The sequence below is a fragment of the Bombina bombina genome, chromosome 2 (genome assembly GCF_027579735.1).
Source record: "Bombina bombina isolate aBomBom1 chromosome 2, aBomBom1.pri, whole genome shotgun sequence".
Classification (NCBI taxonomy): domain Eukaryota; kingdom Metazoa; phylum Chordata; class Amphibia; order Anura; family Bombinatoridae; genus Bombina; species Bombina bombina.
The window spans coordinates 893,701,151-893,717,945 of NC_069500.1; the positions used below are offsets into that span (position 1 = coordinate 893,701,151).

At 41.8% G+C, this 16,795-nt stretch overlaps 1 protein-coding gene across 3 annotated transcripts in view; it reads right to left on the reverse strand.

Annotated features, from left to right (window-relative positions):
* Positions 1 to 625: 625 nt before the first annotated feature.
* The window catches only part of YTHDC1 (YTH N6-methyladenosine RNA binding protein C1), a 145,178-nt gene continuing 129,008 nt past the window's right edge, over positions 626 to 16,795 (reverse strand). For all 3 annotated transcript variants that reach the window (XM_053703262.1, XM_053703261.1, XM_053703260.1), the window contains 2 exons: positions 15,380 to 15,514; positions 626 to 1,711 (listed from right to left, as the gene is read on the reverse strand). In XM_053703262.1, the coding sequence (XP_053559237.1) occupies positions 1,496 to 1,711; positions 15,380 to 15,514 (351 nt within the window). In that variant the 3' untranslated portion in view covers positions 626 to 1,495. The remainder of the gene's footprint in view (positions 1,712 to 15,379; positions 15,515 to 16,795) is intronic.

Consider the following 16,795-nt stretch of genomic DNA (forward strand, 5'->3'; position numbering starts at 1 on the left):
GTTTGATTCTTCTGCTTATAATTTCAGTTTTTTTCATTATAAGATTAAAACTTTTTGATTTGGGTTGTGGATTATTTTTTCAGCGGAATTGGCTGTCTATTTTATCCCTCCCTCTCTAGAGACTCTTGCGTGGAAGTTCCACATCTTGGGTATCTGCTATCCCATATGTCACTAGCTCATGGACTCTTGCTAATTGCATGAAAGAAAACATAATTTATGTAAGAACTTACCTGATAAATTCATTTCTTTCATATTGGCAAGAGTCCATGAGGCCCACCCTTTTTGTGGTGGTTATGATTTTTTTGTATAAAGCACAATTATTCCAATTCCTTGTTTGATGCTTTCGCTCTCTTATCACCCCACTTCTTGGCTATTCGTTAAACTGAATTGTGGGTGTGGTGAGGGGTGTATTTATAGGCATTTTGAGGTTTAGGAAACTTTGCCCCTCCTGGTAGGAATGTATATCCCATACATCACTAGCTCATGGACTCTTGTCAATATGAAAGAAATGAATTTATCAGATAAGTTCTTACATAAATTATGTTTTTTCTCATCTTTATAATTGAGCCAATAACCTGGGGACTGTGCAAGCAGGGACATAATTCTTTAAATAAAACAAGGACAATGATTATTATTTTTTTTATTAAAAATGGCACAGAATAACTCGTCATGGTATAAGACTACACAAACAGGTGCTTCATATAAGAGGAAAAATAGCTTAATAGCGGCTTTTGCATGGCTAAAAAAAAAAAAAAAAAAAAAAAAGGAAAAAGAAAACAGTGCAGTAACAAATGAAGTTACCTTTTATCATCTATTTGGTATAAAAACCAAAGAAGCAGTCATAGTGACAACCTAGCAAACAGAGGTGTTCATTTCCCACAAAAATATGTAGTTTGCACATAAAAAGGTTGAATCAAAATAGAGGTAAACAAGAAGTTAAAAAAGGAAGAGGTTTATCAATATTGCTTTCACCATTGCCAAATGGGAGAGAAGGCAAGGGGCTGCTACAACACGGCCACACAAATCAGCCTATATTTTAAAGTCTGCATACTCAAATAGCAGCAATACATTTTTACAGAATCATCTGTAAATCTCCCCCCCCCCCCACAAAAAAAAAAAAAAAGCTCAATACAAATTAAATAGCTAAACTTCTAGAGAAAGGGATGCTGGAATTTACTTAGTGACAGTCATGGCTTTATCTTAGGAAAACAAACACTGGGATGCTTCTTGAAAGTATATAAACTTACTTACAATGTACTTACATAAAGCCCTTCTTTATACTACTAATGCCTTATCTCTGTGTACCAACAGGGAATCTTAATTTTTAAGGAAATAAAGCAGGTTCATAAGAGAATTAATTTATAAAAGATTGAGTTTGCAATTTTTCTTTGACCTTAAGACCATTTGTTAACAGAAAATCTCTCTACATTGTAAACACACGAGGGAACAAATTTAAAAAAAAAAGTTCATTCAAAAGCGGTTCTTCATAAACAAATTATCTTCTGTATCTGCCTCTATCTCCTCTGTCTCGATCACGCCCCCGGTCTCTCTCCCTATCTCGGTCGCGATCACGCCCTCTGTCTCGTCTGTTGTCCCTTGGCCGCTCTCGCTCTCTTTCTCTCTCCCTTTCTCTAGGCCGGCTTCTACGACCACTCACCACTCCTGCTTGTGTGCGTCTCAGGAAGTCATCCACTCTCATATCGTAATCATGCTTAAAAAAATAAAAAAGAAACAATTGGGTAAATATAAAGCTTTCGATATACAGCAATAAACAAGATCAGGTTAATATAAAAAGATAAACCCGTGATAGTTAAATTGCAATACTAGACTAAGTTTCACTAAAATAATTTTTTTAACTAAAGTCTGCTTTGGACTATCATCCTGAAAGAAAAGAATTTATCAGGTAAGCATAAATTTTGTTTTCTTTTGTATGATGATGATGATAGTATAAACCATAGGAATCCATAACATGTGGGATTTAACCCCTTAAGGACACAGCTTCAGTTTGCTCAATGGTTTCATGATGGAATAATTCCGTCATTGCTCCTTAAGGGGTTAATAGTAAAGCTGAGAGTCCATGTTAAGGAAAGGGTGGGACAAATTAAGGAATTTCCTATTTGCCAGACACTGCGGCCTGAAGGACTTTCCTGCCATAAGCTGCTTCAGAAGAAAGAAAAACCATCAAACAAAATTTATGCTTGGCAATTCTTAACCTATGGGAAATACTACACCTGGCCACCAGGAGGCAAAGAAACCCGAATCAAAGCATTAAATATTCCTCCCACTTTCCCTACCCTCAAGTTGAGGATAAGGAAAAAGTAGAAAGATAAAAGGGGTACAGAGATGCCATAAGACTGCCACCATTACATAAGTTCAGGGCGAGTTCGTGGACTCTCACTGCCAAGAAAGAAAATAAATTTATCAGGTAAGCATAAATTATATTTTCTTTCTAATGGCCGTGAGTCCACAAAAAGAAAATTAATGCTTACCTGATAAATTTATTTCTTTTACGATATGACGAGTCCACGGATTTCATCCTTACTTATGGGATATCGCCTCCTGGTCAGCAGGAGGAGGCAAAGAGCACCACAGCAGAGCTGTATATATAGCTCCTCCCTTCCCTCCCACTCCAGACATTCGACCGAAGTTAGGAAGAGAAAGGAAAAGCCAAGGTGCAGAGGTGACTGAAGTTTAACAAAAATAAAGACCTGTCTTAGAAAACGACAGGGTGGGCCGTGGACTCGTCGTATCGTAAAATAAATAAATTTATCAGGTAAGCATAAATTTCCTTTTCTTTTACAAGATACGAGTCAACGGATTTCATCCTTACTTATGGGATACAATACCAAAGCTATAGGACACGGATGAAAGGGAGGGACAAGACAGGAACCTAAACGGAAGGAACCACTGCTTGAAGAACCTTTCTCCCAAAACAGCCTCGGACGAGGCAAAAGAATCAAATTTGTAAAATTTGGAAAAAGTGTGAAGAGACGACCAAGTTGCAGCCTTGCAAATCTGTTCAACAGAAGCATAATTTTTAAATGCCCATGAGGAAGCCACAGCCCTAGTGGAATGAGCCGTAATTCGTTCTGGAGGCTGCTGTCCAGTAGTCTCATATGCAACACGGATGATACTCTTCAGCCAAAAAGAAAGAGGTAGCCGTAGCTTTCTGACTCCTACGTTTCCCAGAAAAAACAACAAATAATGAAGATGTTTGACAAAAATCCTTATTCGCCTGCAAGTAGAACTTCAAGGCACGGACTACGTCCAAATTATGTAACAGACGCTCCTTCTTAGAAGAGGGGTTAGGACACAAGGAAGGAACAATTTTCTGATTAATATTCTTGTTGGAAACAACCTTAGGAAGAAAACCAGGTTTGGTACGCAACACTACCTTATCGGAATGAAATATAAGAGGAGAATCACATTGTAATGCAGAAAGCTCAGAATCTCTGTGAGCAGAAGAAATAGCAACCAAAAATAAAACCTTCCAAGATAACTTACTATATATGGAATGCATAGGTTCAAATGGAACCCCTTGAAGAACATTAAGAACTAGATTCAAACTCCAAGGAGGAGCAATTGGTCTAAACACAGGCCTGATTCTAGTCAGAGCCTGACAAAAGGATTGAACATCTGGAACATCTGCCAGACGCTTGTGAAGCAAAATAGACAAAGCAGAAATCTGTCCCTTTAAGGAATCCCTTTAAGGAACTTGCTGACAACACTTTCTCCAATCCTTCTAGGAGAAAAGATAAAATCCTAGGAATCTTAACCCTACTCCATGAGTAGCCCTTGGATTCGCACCAATAAAGATATTTACGCCATATCTTATGGTAAATTTTTCTAGAGAACCCTCGCTTAGATAAAATCAAGCGTTCAATCTCCAAGCAGTCAGCTGCAGAGAAATTAGATTCGGATGATGGAAGGGTCCCTGAACAAGAAGGTCCTGCCTCAATGGAAGCTTCCACGGTGGCAGAGTTGACATATCCACCAGATCGGCATACCAAGTCCTGCGAGGTCGCGCAGGAGCGTTGAGGATCACCGAAGCCCTCTCCTGTTTGACTCGAGCAATCACCCGGGGAAGGAGAGCAAATGGAGGGAACACATAAGCTAGGTTGAACGACCAAGGCACTGCCAAGGCATCTATAAGTTCGGCCTGAGGATCTCAGGACCTTGGCATTCTGACGAGACGCCATAAGGTCCAGCTCCGGCCTACCCCATCCGAGAACAAGGTTGGCAAAGACTTCCAGATAGAGTTCCCATTCCCTCGGATGAAACGTCTGTCCGCTCAAAAAATCCGCCTCCCAGTTGTCCACTCCTGGGATGTAGATTGCCGATAGATAACAAGAGTGAGCTTCCGCCCACTGAATTATCCTGGCTACTTCTGTCATCGCTAAGGAACTCCTTGTTCCTCCCTGATGATTGATGTAAGCCACAGTTGTGATGTTGTCCGACTGGAATCTGATGAATTTGGCCGAAGCCAACCGAGGCCAAGCCTGAAGTGCATTGAATATTGCTCTCAACTCCAGAATATTGATGGGAAGTAGAGACTCCGACCGAGTCCACACACCCTGAGCCTTCAGGGAGTTCCAGACTGCACCCCATCCTATCAGGCTGGCGTCCGTTGTCACTATCACCCAAGAGGGTCTGCGGAAGCATGTCCCTTGGGACAGATGATCCGGCGACAACCACCAAAGAAGAGAGTCCCTTGTCTCCTGATCCAGATTGAGGAGACAAATTTGCATAATCTCCATTCTATTGTCTGAGCATGCTCAGTTGTAGAGGTCTGAGATGAAAACGAGCAAACTGAATGATGTCCATTGCTGCCACCATCAATCCAATTGCCTCCATGCACTGAGCCAATGACGGCCGAGGATTGGACTGAAGGGTTCGGCATGTATTCAGAATCTTTAACTTTCTGACTTCTGTCAAAAAGATCTTCATGGATAGAGAGTCGATTAGAGTTCCCAGGAAAGGAACCCTTGTCTGAGGAATTAGTGAACTCTTTTCCAGATTCACCTTCCACCCGTGAGTCCATAGAAAGGATAGGACAATGTCGGTATGAGACTTTGTTAGTTAATAAGACGACGCCTGGATTAGAATATCATCCAGATAAGGCGCCACTGCAATGCCCCGCGGCCTGAGAACCGTAAGCAGAGACCCCAGAACCTTTGTGAAAATTCTGGGTGCCGTGGCCAGACCGAAAGGAAGGGCCACGAACTGAAAATGTTTGTCCCGAAAGGCAAACCTCAGGAACTTGTGATGATCTCTGTGGATAGGAATATGAAGATATGCATCCTTTAAATCCACGGTAGTCATATATTGACCCTCCTGGAACAGTGGAAGAATGGTCCGAATAGTTTCCATCTTGAATGATGGAACTCTGAGAAATTTGTTTAGACTTTTGAGATCTAAAATGGGTCGGAACGTTCCCTCTTTTTTAGGAATTACAAAGATTTGAGTAAAACCCCTGCCCCTGTTTCTGAATTGGAACGGGGCATATTACTCCCATGGAGGAGAGATCTCTTACACAGCGTAAGAACGCCTCTCTTTTTATCTGGTCGACAGACAATCGTGAAAGAAGAAACCTTCCTCTGGGGAAGGATTTTTTATTTTTTTTTTAACTCCAACTGATACCCTTGAGACATGATTTCTAGTGTCCAAGGATCCTGAACTTCTCTTATCCAAGCCTGGACAAAAAGAGAAAGTCTGCCCCCCACTAGATTCGGTCCCGGATCAGGGGCCGCCCCTTCATGCTGTCTTGGTAGCAGCAGCAGGCTTCTTGGGTTGTTTACCCTTGTTCCAAGCCTGGTTGGGTCTCCAGGCGGACTTGGCTTGTGAATAATTCCCTTCCTGTTTAGCGGAAGAGGGGACTCCCTTGAAATTTCGAAAGGAACGAAAATTACTCTGTCGTCCCCTTTGCTTAGATGTTTTATCTTGAGGGAGGAGGTGACCCTTACCTCCCGTAATGTCAGAAATGATTTCTTTCAAGTCAGGCCCGAATAGGGTCTTTCCCTTGAAAGGAATAGCCAAAAGCTTGGATTTAGAGGACACATCCGCAGACCAAGATTTTAACCATAAGGCTCTTCGTGCTAAGATGGAAAATCCTGAACGCTTAGCCACAAATTTTGTGATCTGAAAGGAAGCATCCGTAATATAAGAATTAGCCAGCTTAAGGTCCTTAATTCTATCCTGTATTTCCTCCAAAGAAGTGTCAGTCCTAAGAGACTCTTCTAGAGCGTCAAACCAGAAAGCAGCCGCAGTTGTGACTGTTACAATGCAGGCCGCCGGTTGCAATAAGAACCCTTGATGAACATAGAGTTTTTTGAGAAGACCCTCCAACTTCTTATCCATGGGGACTTTGAAAGCACAACTGTCCTCAATAGGGATAGTCGTACGCTTAGCTAGGGTAGCGATAGCTCCCTCCACCTTAGGGACCGTCTGCAAAGAATCCCGAACGGTGTCAGCTATAGGGTACATTTTCTTAATAAGGGAAGGGGAGAACGGGATACCCAGTCTTTCCCATTCCCTTGCAATAATTTCCGAAAATCTCTTAGGAACCGGAAAAACATCGGAATAAGAAGGAACCTCTAAGTATCTGTCCATCTTACTCAATTTCTCTGGTGGGACCACAATAGAGCCACAGTCGTCCAGAGTCACCAAAACCTCTCGTAGCAAAAGGTGGAGGTGTTCAAGCTTAAAACTGAAGGACATGACGTCTGAATCTGTCGGGGGCAATGCACTTCCTGAGTCAGACAGTTACCCCTCAGAGCCTCCATACCCCCCACTTCAGAGCCCTGGGAGGGTACATCGGAGATCGCCATCAAAGCATTAGAAGTCGCAGGGACCGAATGGGCCTCTTTACTACTATGTTTACCTTGCAATGCTTGCAACTAAGATAAAACTTCTGAAAGGATGGATGACATAACTGCAGCCATATCCTGCAGAGTGAATGAAGCAGACGCAGTTGAAGAACACGGCGTCGCCTATGCGGGCGTTAAAGGCTGTGACGCTTGGGGAAAAAGTTGCGGCACACCCAGAGTCTCATCAGTCTGAGAAACATCCTTAGATATATTTGCATTAAAGAAAATTTGTTCTTTAAGCTGTAAAGCCCTCTCAGTATATTAGGGACAAAAAGGAATAGGGGGTTCCACATTGGCATCTAAACACATAGAAAATGTAGTTTCCTGAAGGTCAGCCATGACAAAAACAAGCAATAGCAATATTGGTCATGGTACTGTAATTAAAAAATAAAAAGCAAGAACTTTGAGAAAATATGCTGAAAAACGAGTGTACTGTGTCTTTAAAAATTAAAACTGTATAGTTTTCACGGCTCTGCAATAAACAATGCAATAACAGGGATCACTATAGTGACGTTCAGTAGATCACCCCTATAAGTGTATACTCTAACAATGCATAACGTCTTAGACAAAATTTAGCACTTGCACCTCGCCCAGCTCTGCTGCGACGCCTACCTTTCCCCACGAGCCAACCAATAGTACTCTGAACTGCGTGCCTAAGACCGCTTGTGAAGATGATTGAAACAAGCGGACTTCGGAAAACACCGGAGCCTCAAGGTACACTGTTGGAACCTGGAACACTAACTGCGCGGCTAAGCACGCGAACGTTAAGCCCCGCCCTTCGTGGGTTATAGTCTAACTCCGATAAGGAGAACCACATGGAAATACAAATGTCGTAATGAAAATGACTTAGGAATAAACAATGTGCCACTTTTGAATAAACAATGTGCCCCCTTGCCTATCAATGCTAAGGCATAATAACTGGAGAAAGACTCCCTAAACAGTCCCCAACATCAAGCCCACATTCAATGTGCATCTCAATGTAACAAGGCTAGTAACTTAAAAAGCCCACTGTTATCGCCTCACAGCTGAATTCTTAGGTTACCCTAACTTTTCCAGCTCCTATAATAAAGGGGGGAAAACATCCATGCATCATTACTCTTGCAAGTTGATTACCCCTTCCTGGTGTAGGAAATAATGGCCAGTCTGTTTTGAGCTACATCGTCTCCCCAGAATCAAAAGACTGTACATACCTCAATGCTGAGTGCAGCATGAACCTGTCCCACACGAAGAAGAGGTCCTTTTCATCACCTCCTGCAGATCTGTGGGGACAAACAGGGTCTTAGATAATATCTGCTAAGACCATCAGCAGGGCAGCAAACAGTATGGGAGGCGCAGAGAGAATGTAGAATCTCCCCAGTTCCCATTGCTGAAAAACATGTAGCTTTACCCCTGAGAAAAAATAGCACTCAGTGGTACCATTTAAAAATAATAAACTCTTGATTTAAGAATCTAAACTAACACCTCACTTTACCTCTTCCTATCACTAACACAGGCAAAGAGAATGACTGGGGTGGGAGGGAAGGGAGGAGCTATATATACAGCTCTGCTGTGGTGCTCTTTGCCTCCTCCTGCTGACCAGGAGGCGATATCCCATAAGGATGAAATCCGTTGACTCGTCATCTTGTAAAAGAAAGGAAAAATACAAGGTGTAGAGGTGCCTGAAGTTTAGACAAAAACACTGTCTTAAAATCAAAAAGGGTGGGGCCGTGGACTCACCATATCTGGAAAGAAAGAAATTTATCAGGTAAGCATAAATTTTGTTTTCTTTCCTAAGATATGGTGAGTCCACGGCGTCCTCAATTACTGTTGGGAACCAATAGCCAAGCTAGAGTACACAGAGGACTAGGGAGGGACAAGACAGGCAGACCTAAACAGAAGACACCACCGCTTGAATCTTTCTCCCAAAAGAAACCTCAGCCGAGGCAAAAGTATAGAATTTGGAAAATTTGGAAAAAGTATGCAGAGAAGACCAAGTAGCCGCCTTGCAAATCTGTTCCACAGAAGCTTCATTCTTGAAAGCCCAAGAAGAAACATCCCTGGTGGAATGAGCTGTAATTCTCTCAGGAGGCTGATGTCCAGCAGTCTCATAGACAAAACGAATAATACTTCTCAACCAGAGAGAAAGAAGTAGCAGTGGCTTTCGAACCTTTACACTTTCCAGAGAAACAAACAGGGCAGAATACTGGCGAAAATCCTTAGTCGCCTGTAGATATAATTTCAGAGAACGCACCACGTCCAAGTTGTGCAACAAACGTTCCATATGAGAAGGATTGGGACATAGAGAAGGAACAATTTCATGATTAATATTCCTATTCGAAACAACCTTAGGAAGAAAAACTAACTTAGTACGAAGAACCGCCTTATCGGCATGAAAGATAAGGTAAGGAAAATCACACTAACGCAGAGAGTTCCGAGACTCTGCGAGCAGAAGAAATAGCATAAGAAACAAAACCTTCCAAGATAATAACTTAATATCTATGGAATGCATAGGCTCAAACAGAGCCTGCTGTAAAGCTTTAAGAACAAGGTTAAGGCTCCAAGGAGGAGGAACGGGCTTAAACACAGGCCTGATTCTGACCAAGGCCTGAAAAAAAGATTGCACATCTGGCACGTCCGCCAGACGCTTGTGCAGTAAAATAGATAGAGCAGATATCTGACCCTTTACTAACCGATAAACCTTTCTCCAGACCTTCCTGGAGAAAAGACAAAATTCTTGGAATCCTGACCCTACTCCAAGAGTAGCCCATGGATTCACACCAATAAAGATATTTACGCCATATCTAATGGTAAATCTTCAGACACTAAAACTTCACCTCCTCCTTGCACAGAAGGCAAAGAGAATGACTGGGTTTTGTGGGTAAGGGAGTGATACTTAACATCTTTGCTGTGGTGCTCTTTGCCCCCTCCTGCAGGTCAGGAGTGATATTCCTAACAGTAATTGAGGACGCCGTGGACTCACCATATCTTAGGAAAGAAATCAGTGTTACTAACACCGTTTTCCCCAAAGGGAGGATAGAATAGGAGTAATACGTGGAGGCATAGGAACTTTCCTGCGACCACCAGTAGCTTAAATGCACCAAAATAATGCTAAGAAAATGACATGGCTTTCTACAACTCCCCTGCCCTCTATTGCAAGAAACAATTGAGGAAATGAAGTTCAGAATCTACAACAAAGCAGGTCTCTGCCTACCTCCATAAAATGAGGCAAAGAACTACCACAGTAGGGTAGGGGAAGTGTGAGGGATATTTAATGCTCTGTTTGGGGTGTCTTGTCTTTGGCCAGTTGAAGTATTTCTCATAGGTTAAGAATTCATTTGTGGACTTTCACTGCCATTAGAAATAAACTGTATATTTGGAGAATGAATGCAAAGATCATCATGTTTCAGCTTTGCCAATTGCTCCAAGGATGCATCATTCTTGACACAGGAAGTAAAAACTGATCTTGTGGAATGAGCTGCGATACGCTTAGGGGGAAACTTTACTGCCACCAAATAAGCTTTGTGAATTACCTGTTTGAGCCAAGAATCTAAGGCTACTGCAGTAGCTTTCTGCCCTTCAGAAGAACCAGAATAGTGAATAAACTAGAACGTTATCTAAAATGTTTAGGAGCTTGATAGTTAAACGCTTTAACAAAAACAAGGTTGTTAAGAAGCTGTTCCTTAGAGTTAGAAATATCAAGACACAACTAATGAACAACAATCCCTTGGTTAAAATTCTCTGAGCAAACAATCTTAGGAAGATAATCATACTTTATACGAAACACAGCCTTATCCTTATGAAAAGGCGATTCACAAGAAAGCAGATAGTTCAGAGAAAAATAACTTCCTAGGATAACAGATTGAAAGCTATGTTGGGCGTAGGTTCAAAATGAGGTCCTTGCAATTTGGATTTCATTCTTTCAGTTTTACAAGTTTGAGAGATAAACCCCACACTACTGGCCTTATTCTCAAAAATGCCTAGACAAAAGTCTAAAAATCCAGGAGTTTAGCCAACTTCTAGAGAAAAAGAACAGATAAGAATCTGACTGCAGAATCAGAGCTCTGTAAGAGGTTTGACATTGAGGGGGAAAAAAACTGCCTGTTCACATCACTAGGATGTAGACAAGTCCCCAGATTTGTGTTTATGCTTAAGCAGTTTGGGAATAGTCACCAAATATTCTGCCATTTCTAGTGCAGACTACTTGCTCCCTGAGTTACATATACTGGAACAGGACATAGGCTCTTAGCAGGAATGATGATTTGTCGCCGATTTGCATGCACAGGGTGAGGTACACAACTATTATTTAGCTAGTTAACCTAACACACTGGAACAGTTTTGCAAGTACACAAATTTGAATGCGGTATGATCAGTAGATCTACCCTCCAAAGAATCAGACAAAACAGTGGGGACAGACATGTTTTAAACCATTTTGTGTCCGTCTCTAACAATTGAATGTGAACACACACAAATGTAAAAAAAAAATTAAACAAAAATGTTATGCTTACCTGATAAATGTATTTCTTTTTTGACACAATGAGTCCACGGATCATCTTAATTACTAATGGGATATTTACCTCCTGGTCAGCAGTAGGCGGCAAAGAGCACTACAGCAAGCTGATAAATAGCTCCTCCCTTCCCTCCCACTCCAGTCATTCGAGCGAAGTTAAGGATAGAAAAGAAAAACCAAGGTGCAGAGGTGTCTGGAGTTTATAATAACCAACAACCTGTCTTTCAAGAACAGGGTGGGCCGTGGACTCATGTATATAAAAAAAAAAAAATTCAGGTAAGCATAAATTTTCTTTTCAATAATACGATGAGTCCACAGATCATCTTAATTACTAATGGGATTCAATACCAAAGCTAGAGTACACAGATGATACGGGAGGGACAAGACAGGGAACCTAAACAGAAGGCACCACTGCTTGAAGAACCTGTCTCCCAAAAACTGCCTTAGCCGAAAAACAAAAGTGGCAAATTTATAGAACTTTGAAAAAAAGTGTGAAGTGAGGACCAAATTGCATTCTTCCAAATCTGTTCCATAGAAGCTTCATTCTTGGAACATCCATGAGGAAGCTACGGCCCTCATGGAATGAGCCAGAACCCTCTCAGAAGGTTGCTGTCCAGCAGTCTCAAATGCAAAATGAATGAAACGCTTCAGCCAGACAGAAAGGTAGCCGTAGCTTTCTGTCCCTCACTTCTACCTGAGAAAATCACAAACAAAGCAGAAGACTGGCGAAAAATCTTAGTCACCTGCCGGTAAAACTCTAAAGCACAGACCACGTCTAAAATGTACAGAAGTAGTTCTTTTTCAGAAGGATTAGGACACAAAAAAGGAACAACAATCTCCTGATTAACGTTCTGATCAGAAACAATCTTAGGAAGAAATCCTAAATTTAGTATCCGAAAGGGAAATAAAGTAAAGAAACTCGTACTGCAATGCCGAGAGCTCCGACACTCTCTGAGCAGAGGAAATAGCAACAAGAAATACAACTTTCCAAAATAACTTAATATCTAATGAATGCATAGGCTCAAATAGAGCCTCTTGAATAACAGAGCTAAATTAAGACTCCATGAAGGAGTAACTGATTTGAACACAGGCCTGATCCTGACCAAGGCCTGACAAATTGATTGTACATCTGGGACATCCGCTAGATGTCTGTGTAACAAAATAGAGAAGGCAGAGATTTGACCCTATAGGGAACTTATCAAACCTCTCTCCAACCCCTCTTGGAGAAAAGACAGAATTCTAGGAATCCTAACTCTACTCCATGAGTAGCCCTTGGATTCACACCAATAGAGATATTTACGCCAAATCTAATGGTAAATCCTCCAAGTTACAGGCCTACGAGCCTGAACCATGGTCTATGACCGAGTCAGAAACCCCCCGCTTGGATAAAACTAAGCGTTCCATCTCCAAGCAGTCAGCTTCAGAGAAAATAAAATTGGATGAATGAAAGGCCCTTGATTAGAAGGTCCTCCACAACGGAAGTCTCCAAGGTGGAAGAGATGACCTGTCCACCAGGTCTGCATACCAACTCCTGTGAAGTCACGTCAAGGTAAGAAGATCACGAACCCCTCTCCAGCTTGACTTGAACAAAGACTCGAGGAAGAAGAAAAAAATAGAGGAAATAGGTATGCGAGACTGAAATTCCAAGGTACCGTCAAAGCGTCTATCAGTACAGCCTGAGGTTCCTTGACCTCTACCCGAACCACAGAAACGTGGCATTCTTCCAAGAAACCATGAGATCCTCCTAGAATATGGATCGTTAACCGACAGCAATTGTGGGTCTTGAGTGATCTTGGCTACCTCTGTCATAGCCAAAGAACACCAGGTTTCCCTGACGGATGATCTAAACCACTGGGGTTATAATCCCCTACTGGAAAATGATGAACCGAGCCGAAGTTAACTAAGGCCAGGAGAGTACTGAAGATTGCTCACAAGTCCAGAATGTTTATAGGTAGATTAGACTCCAAATGAGTCCATGTTCTCTCGGCCTTAAGAGAACCCCAAACTGCTCCCCTGTCCAAAAGGTTGGTATCTGCTGTCACAGCCCCTCAGGAAAACCGGCAAAAATAAGTGTCTTGGGAGAAATGATCCTGAAACAACCAACAACAAAATAGAGATCCCTTGTCTCCTGCTTCCGCTGTAATCGCAGAGACAGATCTGCATAATCTCCATTCCACCACCTGCACGAGTCTGGAAACGGGCGAACGGGGTGATATCCATTGCTGATACCATCAGCCCAATTACCCCCACGCATTAGGCCACAGATGGCCGAAGAAATTACTGAAGAGCTAGACAAGAATTGAAAACCCTTGATTTCCCGACTTCTGTCAAAAAATTTTTTTTATTAATGAGGAGTCTATTTGGCTTCTCAAGAAAAATGATCCTTGTAGGGGGAATCCAAAACTATCCTTGTAGTAAGAATCCATCCAAGACCGCAGGAAAGGTAACATATCCGTGAGTGATATTGTTTGTTGAAAGTAAGGAGTCAATGCCTCGCAATCGGAGCACCGCCCTTAGGTATTCCAAAACCTTTGAGAAAAATCCTGATAGCTGTGGCAAGACCGAATGGAAGAGCCACAAGCTGGGAGTGTTTGTCTAAAAATGCAAACCTCAAAAAATTGAGAAGGTCCCTGTGGATGGGAACCTGAAAGTATACGTCTTTCAAATCAACCGTGGTAATACAGTGACCCTCTTGAACTAGGGAAAGAATGGGAACAATAGCTTCCATCCTGAAAACGGCATTCTGAGAACGTTTATACTTTTTGAGATCCGAAATTGGTCTGAAGGGTCCCCCTCACTTTGCCACTTCTTATCACTAACGTAGGCAAAGAGAATGACTGGAGTGGGAGGGAAGGGAGAAGCTATTTATCAGCTTTGCTGTGGTGCTCTTTGCCGCCTCCTGCTGACCAGGAGGTGAATATCCCATTAGTAATTAAGATGATCCGTGGACTCATGTCATTAAAAAGAAAAAAGGTATTGTAAATAGCACTCTACACTGCCAATCCAAATATGCACCCAGACCCTGAATAAAATGATAGATTAAAAGATTACAGGCCCAAAGACCCAAAAGCTTCTCACCCCCCCCCCCCCCCCCAGCAGCTCTTGAGAAAGTACTTGCCCCCTCCTACGAACGAGAGTAACTGGAGAAAAAAAGACACCAAGTGAGGGAGCAGGGCTCTCTGCCAGAGCGCTCCCAGGGCCTCAGAGGTGTCAAAAATATGTAAAAGATAGTGGGCATTTTAATCAATATGGCACATTTTACTTTATTCCAAAGAGTTCACAGCCACAGCTAAACACTGTCTTCCTGAGTGAACCGCTGTGATCAGTAAGCTGTATGGTAAAGGGCCATACCCACTAGCCAAAAGAGCTGCCAGAGAAAAAGAAAGTGCATGAGGGTTCCTTAATAGCCCCTACAGATGTGAAAAGGGCCATAAGAGCTAATTTTAGCAATAAAAATGTGTCAGCAGGTTAAGTCCCCTGGCTATGTTATACTTGTGAATGTATCTTATAGCCCGTTTGCTATGCGAGTGCTGAGTAAAAGTTTACCTGAGTGACGCACCCCTCCACTGAGCTTACCAGGCAGATGTCAGTAGAGACACCATCCAGTGCTTGTACAGGTACAGCAGAAAATCTAAGAGGGCATACCTTCAATCCCACAGAGGGAGGCTAAGGGACATGTCCACGTGACGCCTGAGGGTAGTCTGAAATCCCATAGGGAGATGCTGTGCACATGATCAGGTATCCCTATGCACTCATTTAGAGTTCTGAAATTCCATTCTTGTTTCTTTCTAAATAAGTCCCAGGGGTAAAAGGTCTCACATTGATCTGAGCTCCCATAATAATCCATAAGTGAATAGTTGGATCACTTCCATCTTCAGTCTCCAAGAACCAAACTGTGGAGAGATGGGAGGGCTTAAAGCGCTTGGCCTCCTCATAGTCGCAGGAAATATATCCCATGTTATAGATTCCTGTGGACTATCATCAAAAAAAAAAAAATTTAAAAAAAATATCTGATGTTTTTACTTACAACTCGTTTATCGCGATATCTTGCATCATGTGGAACTGGGTGGTGACCCGAGAAGGGTGGGTGGGCTTGTGGTGGAGGTGCATGATGTTGATAATATGGGTGGTGAGGGGGCTGTTCCATTGCTGGGTAGGGAGGCTAAAAAAACAAAACAAAAAACACAACTTTTTAAAGGGACAGTCTACACCAGAATTTTTATTGTTTACAAAGATAGATTTAATCCCTTTATTACCCATTTCCTAGTTTTGCATAACCAATACAGTTATATTAACATACTTTTTACCACTGTGATTATCTTGTAGCTAAGCCTCTGTAGACTGGCTAAAATGCAAGTCTGTCAAAAGAACTGAAATAAGGGGGCAATCAGTGCTAACTCCTAGGTAACTCCACGGGCATGAGCACAATATTATCTATATGGCACACCTGAACTAACGCCCTCTAGTAAAAAACTGCCAAAATGCATTCAGATAAGAGGCGGCCTTCAAGGTCTAAGAGATTATATACATATATATACACACACATACATGCCTTCCTAGGTTTAGCTTTCAACTAAGAATACCAAGAGAACAAAGCAAAATTGATGATAAAAGTAAATTGGAAAGTTGTTTAAAATGTCATACCCTATATGAAACACATAAAATTCACATCAAATTCAGCAGCAAGATGTTAGCGATAGTAAATCCTAGCGCTTGTGAAACACTAGGATTTACCAGTGCAACAAATAAAAGGGTACTTTCAGTATAAAATACTTCATGCTGAAAGTTCCTTTATTTGACTGCAGTGTTTGCCGCACTGAGTACCAAGACCACTCACGGCAGAACGCTACTTTGCAGTAGGGTGATCTTAGTCAATAGCGTGCTAGCTATCTGGCATAATGCCAGGTGGCCCGTACGGCTATTGGCTAAGAGGTTTAATTTTGACTAGACTATCCCTTTAATACATAGCGCATGTGATAAATTGGATAAATATTTTCTGAGTTTACTGTCCCTTTATGGAAGTTTACTATGAAATCTCATGAGATCACAGCAAAGCAATGCATAACATCAGTTTTTCCAACTTTCAGCTGGACAGCAGCCGAAGGGTAACTGTTCACAAAGCACTTAATCTGATGAGCTGAAGAAATGTTTAGATAAAATATCTTCCTTTTTACATAAAGATGTTAAGATAATATTTTCTTGTCGGCTTTTTACAGTTATGCTGCATCACTTTTAAGTGATTTAGCGAATGAGTATTAAAAGGGACAGTCAACAGCAGAATTTTTATTGTTTACAAAAATAGATTTAATCCCTTTATTACCCATTCCCCAGTTTTGCATGACCAACAGTTATATTAATATAATTTTTACCTCTGTAATTACCTTGTATCCAAGACTCTGCAAACTGTCTCCTTATTTTATTTCTTTTGACAGACTTGCATTTT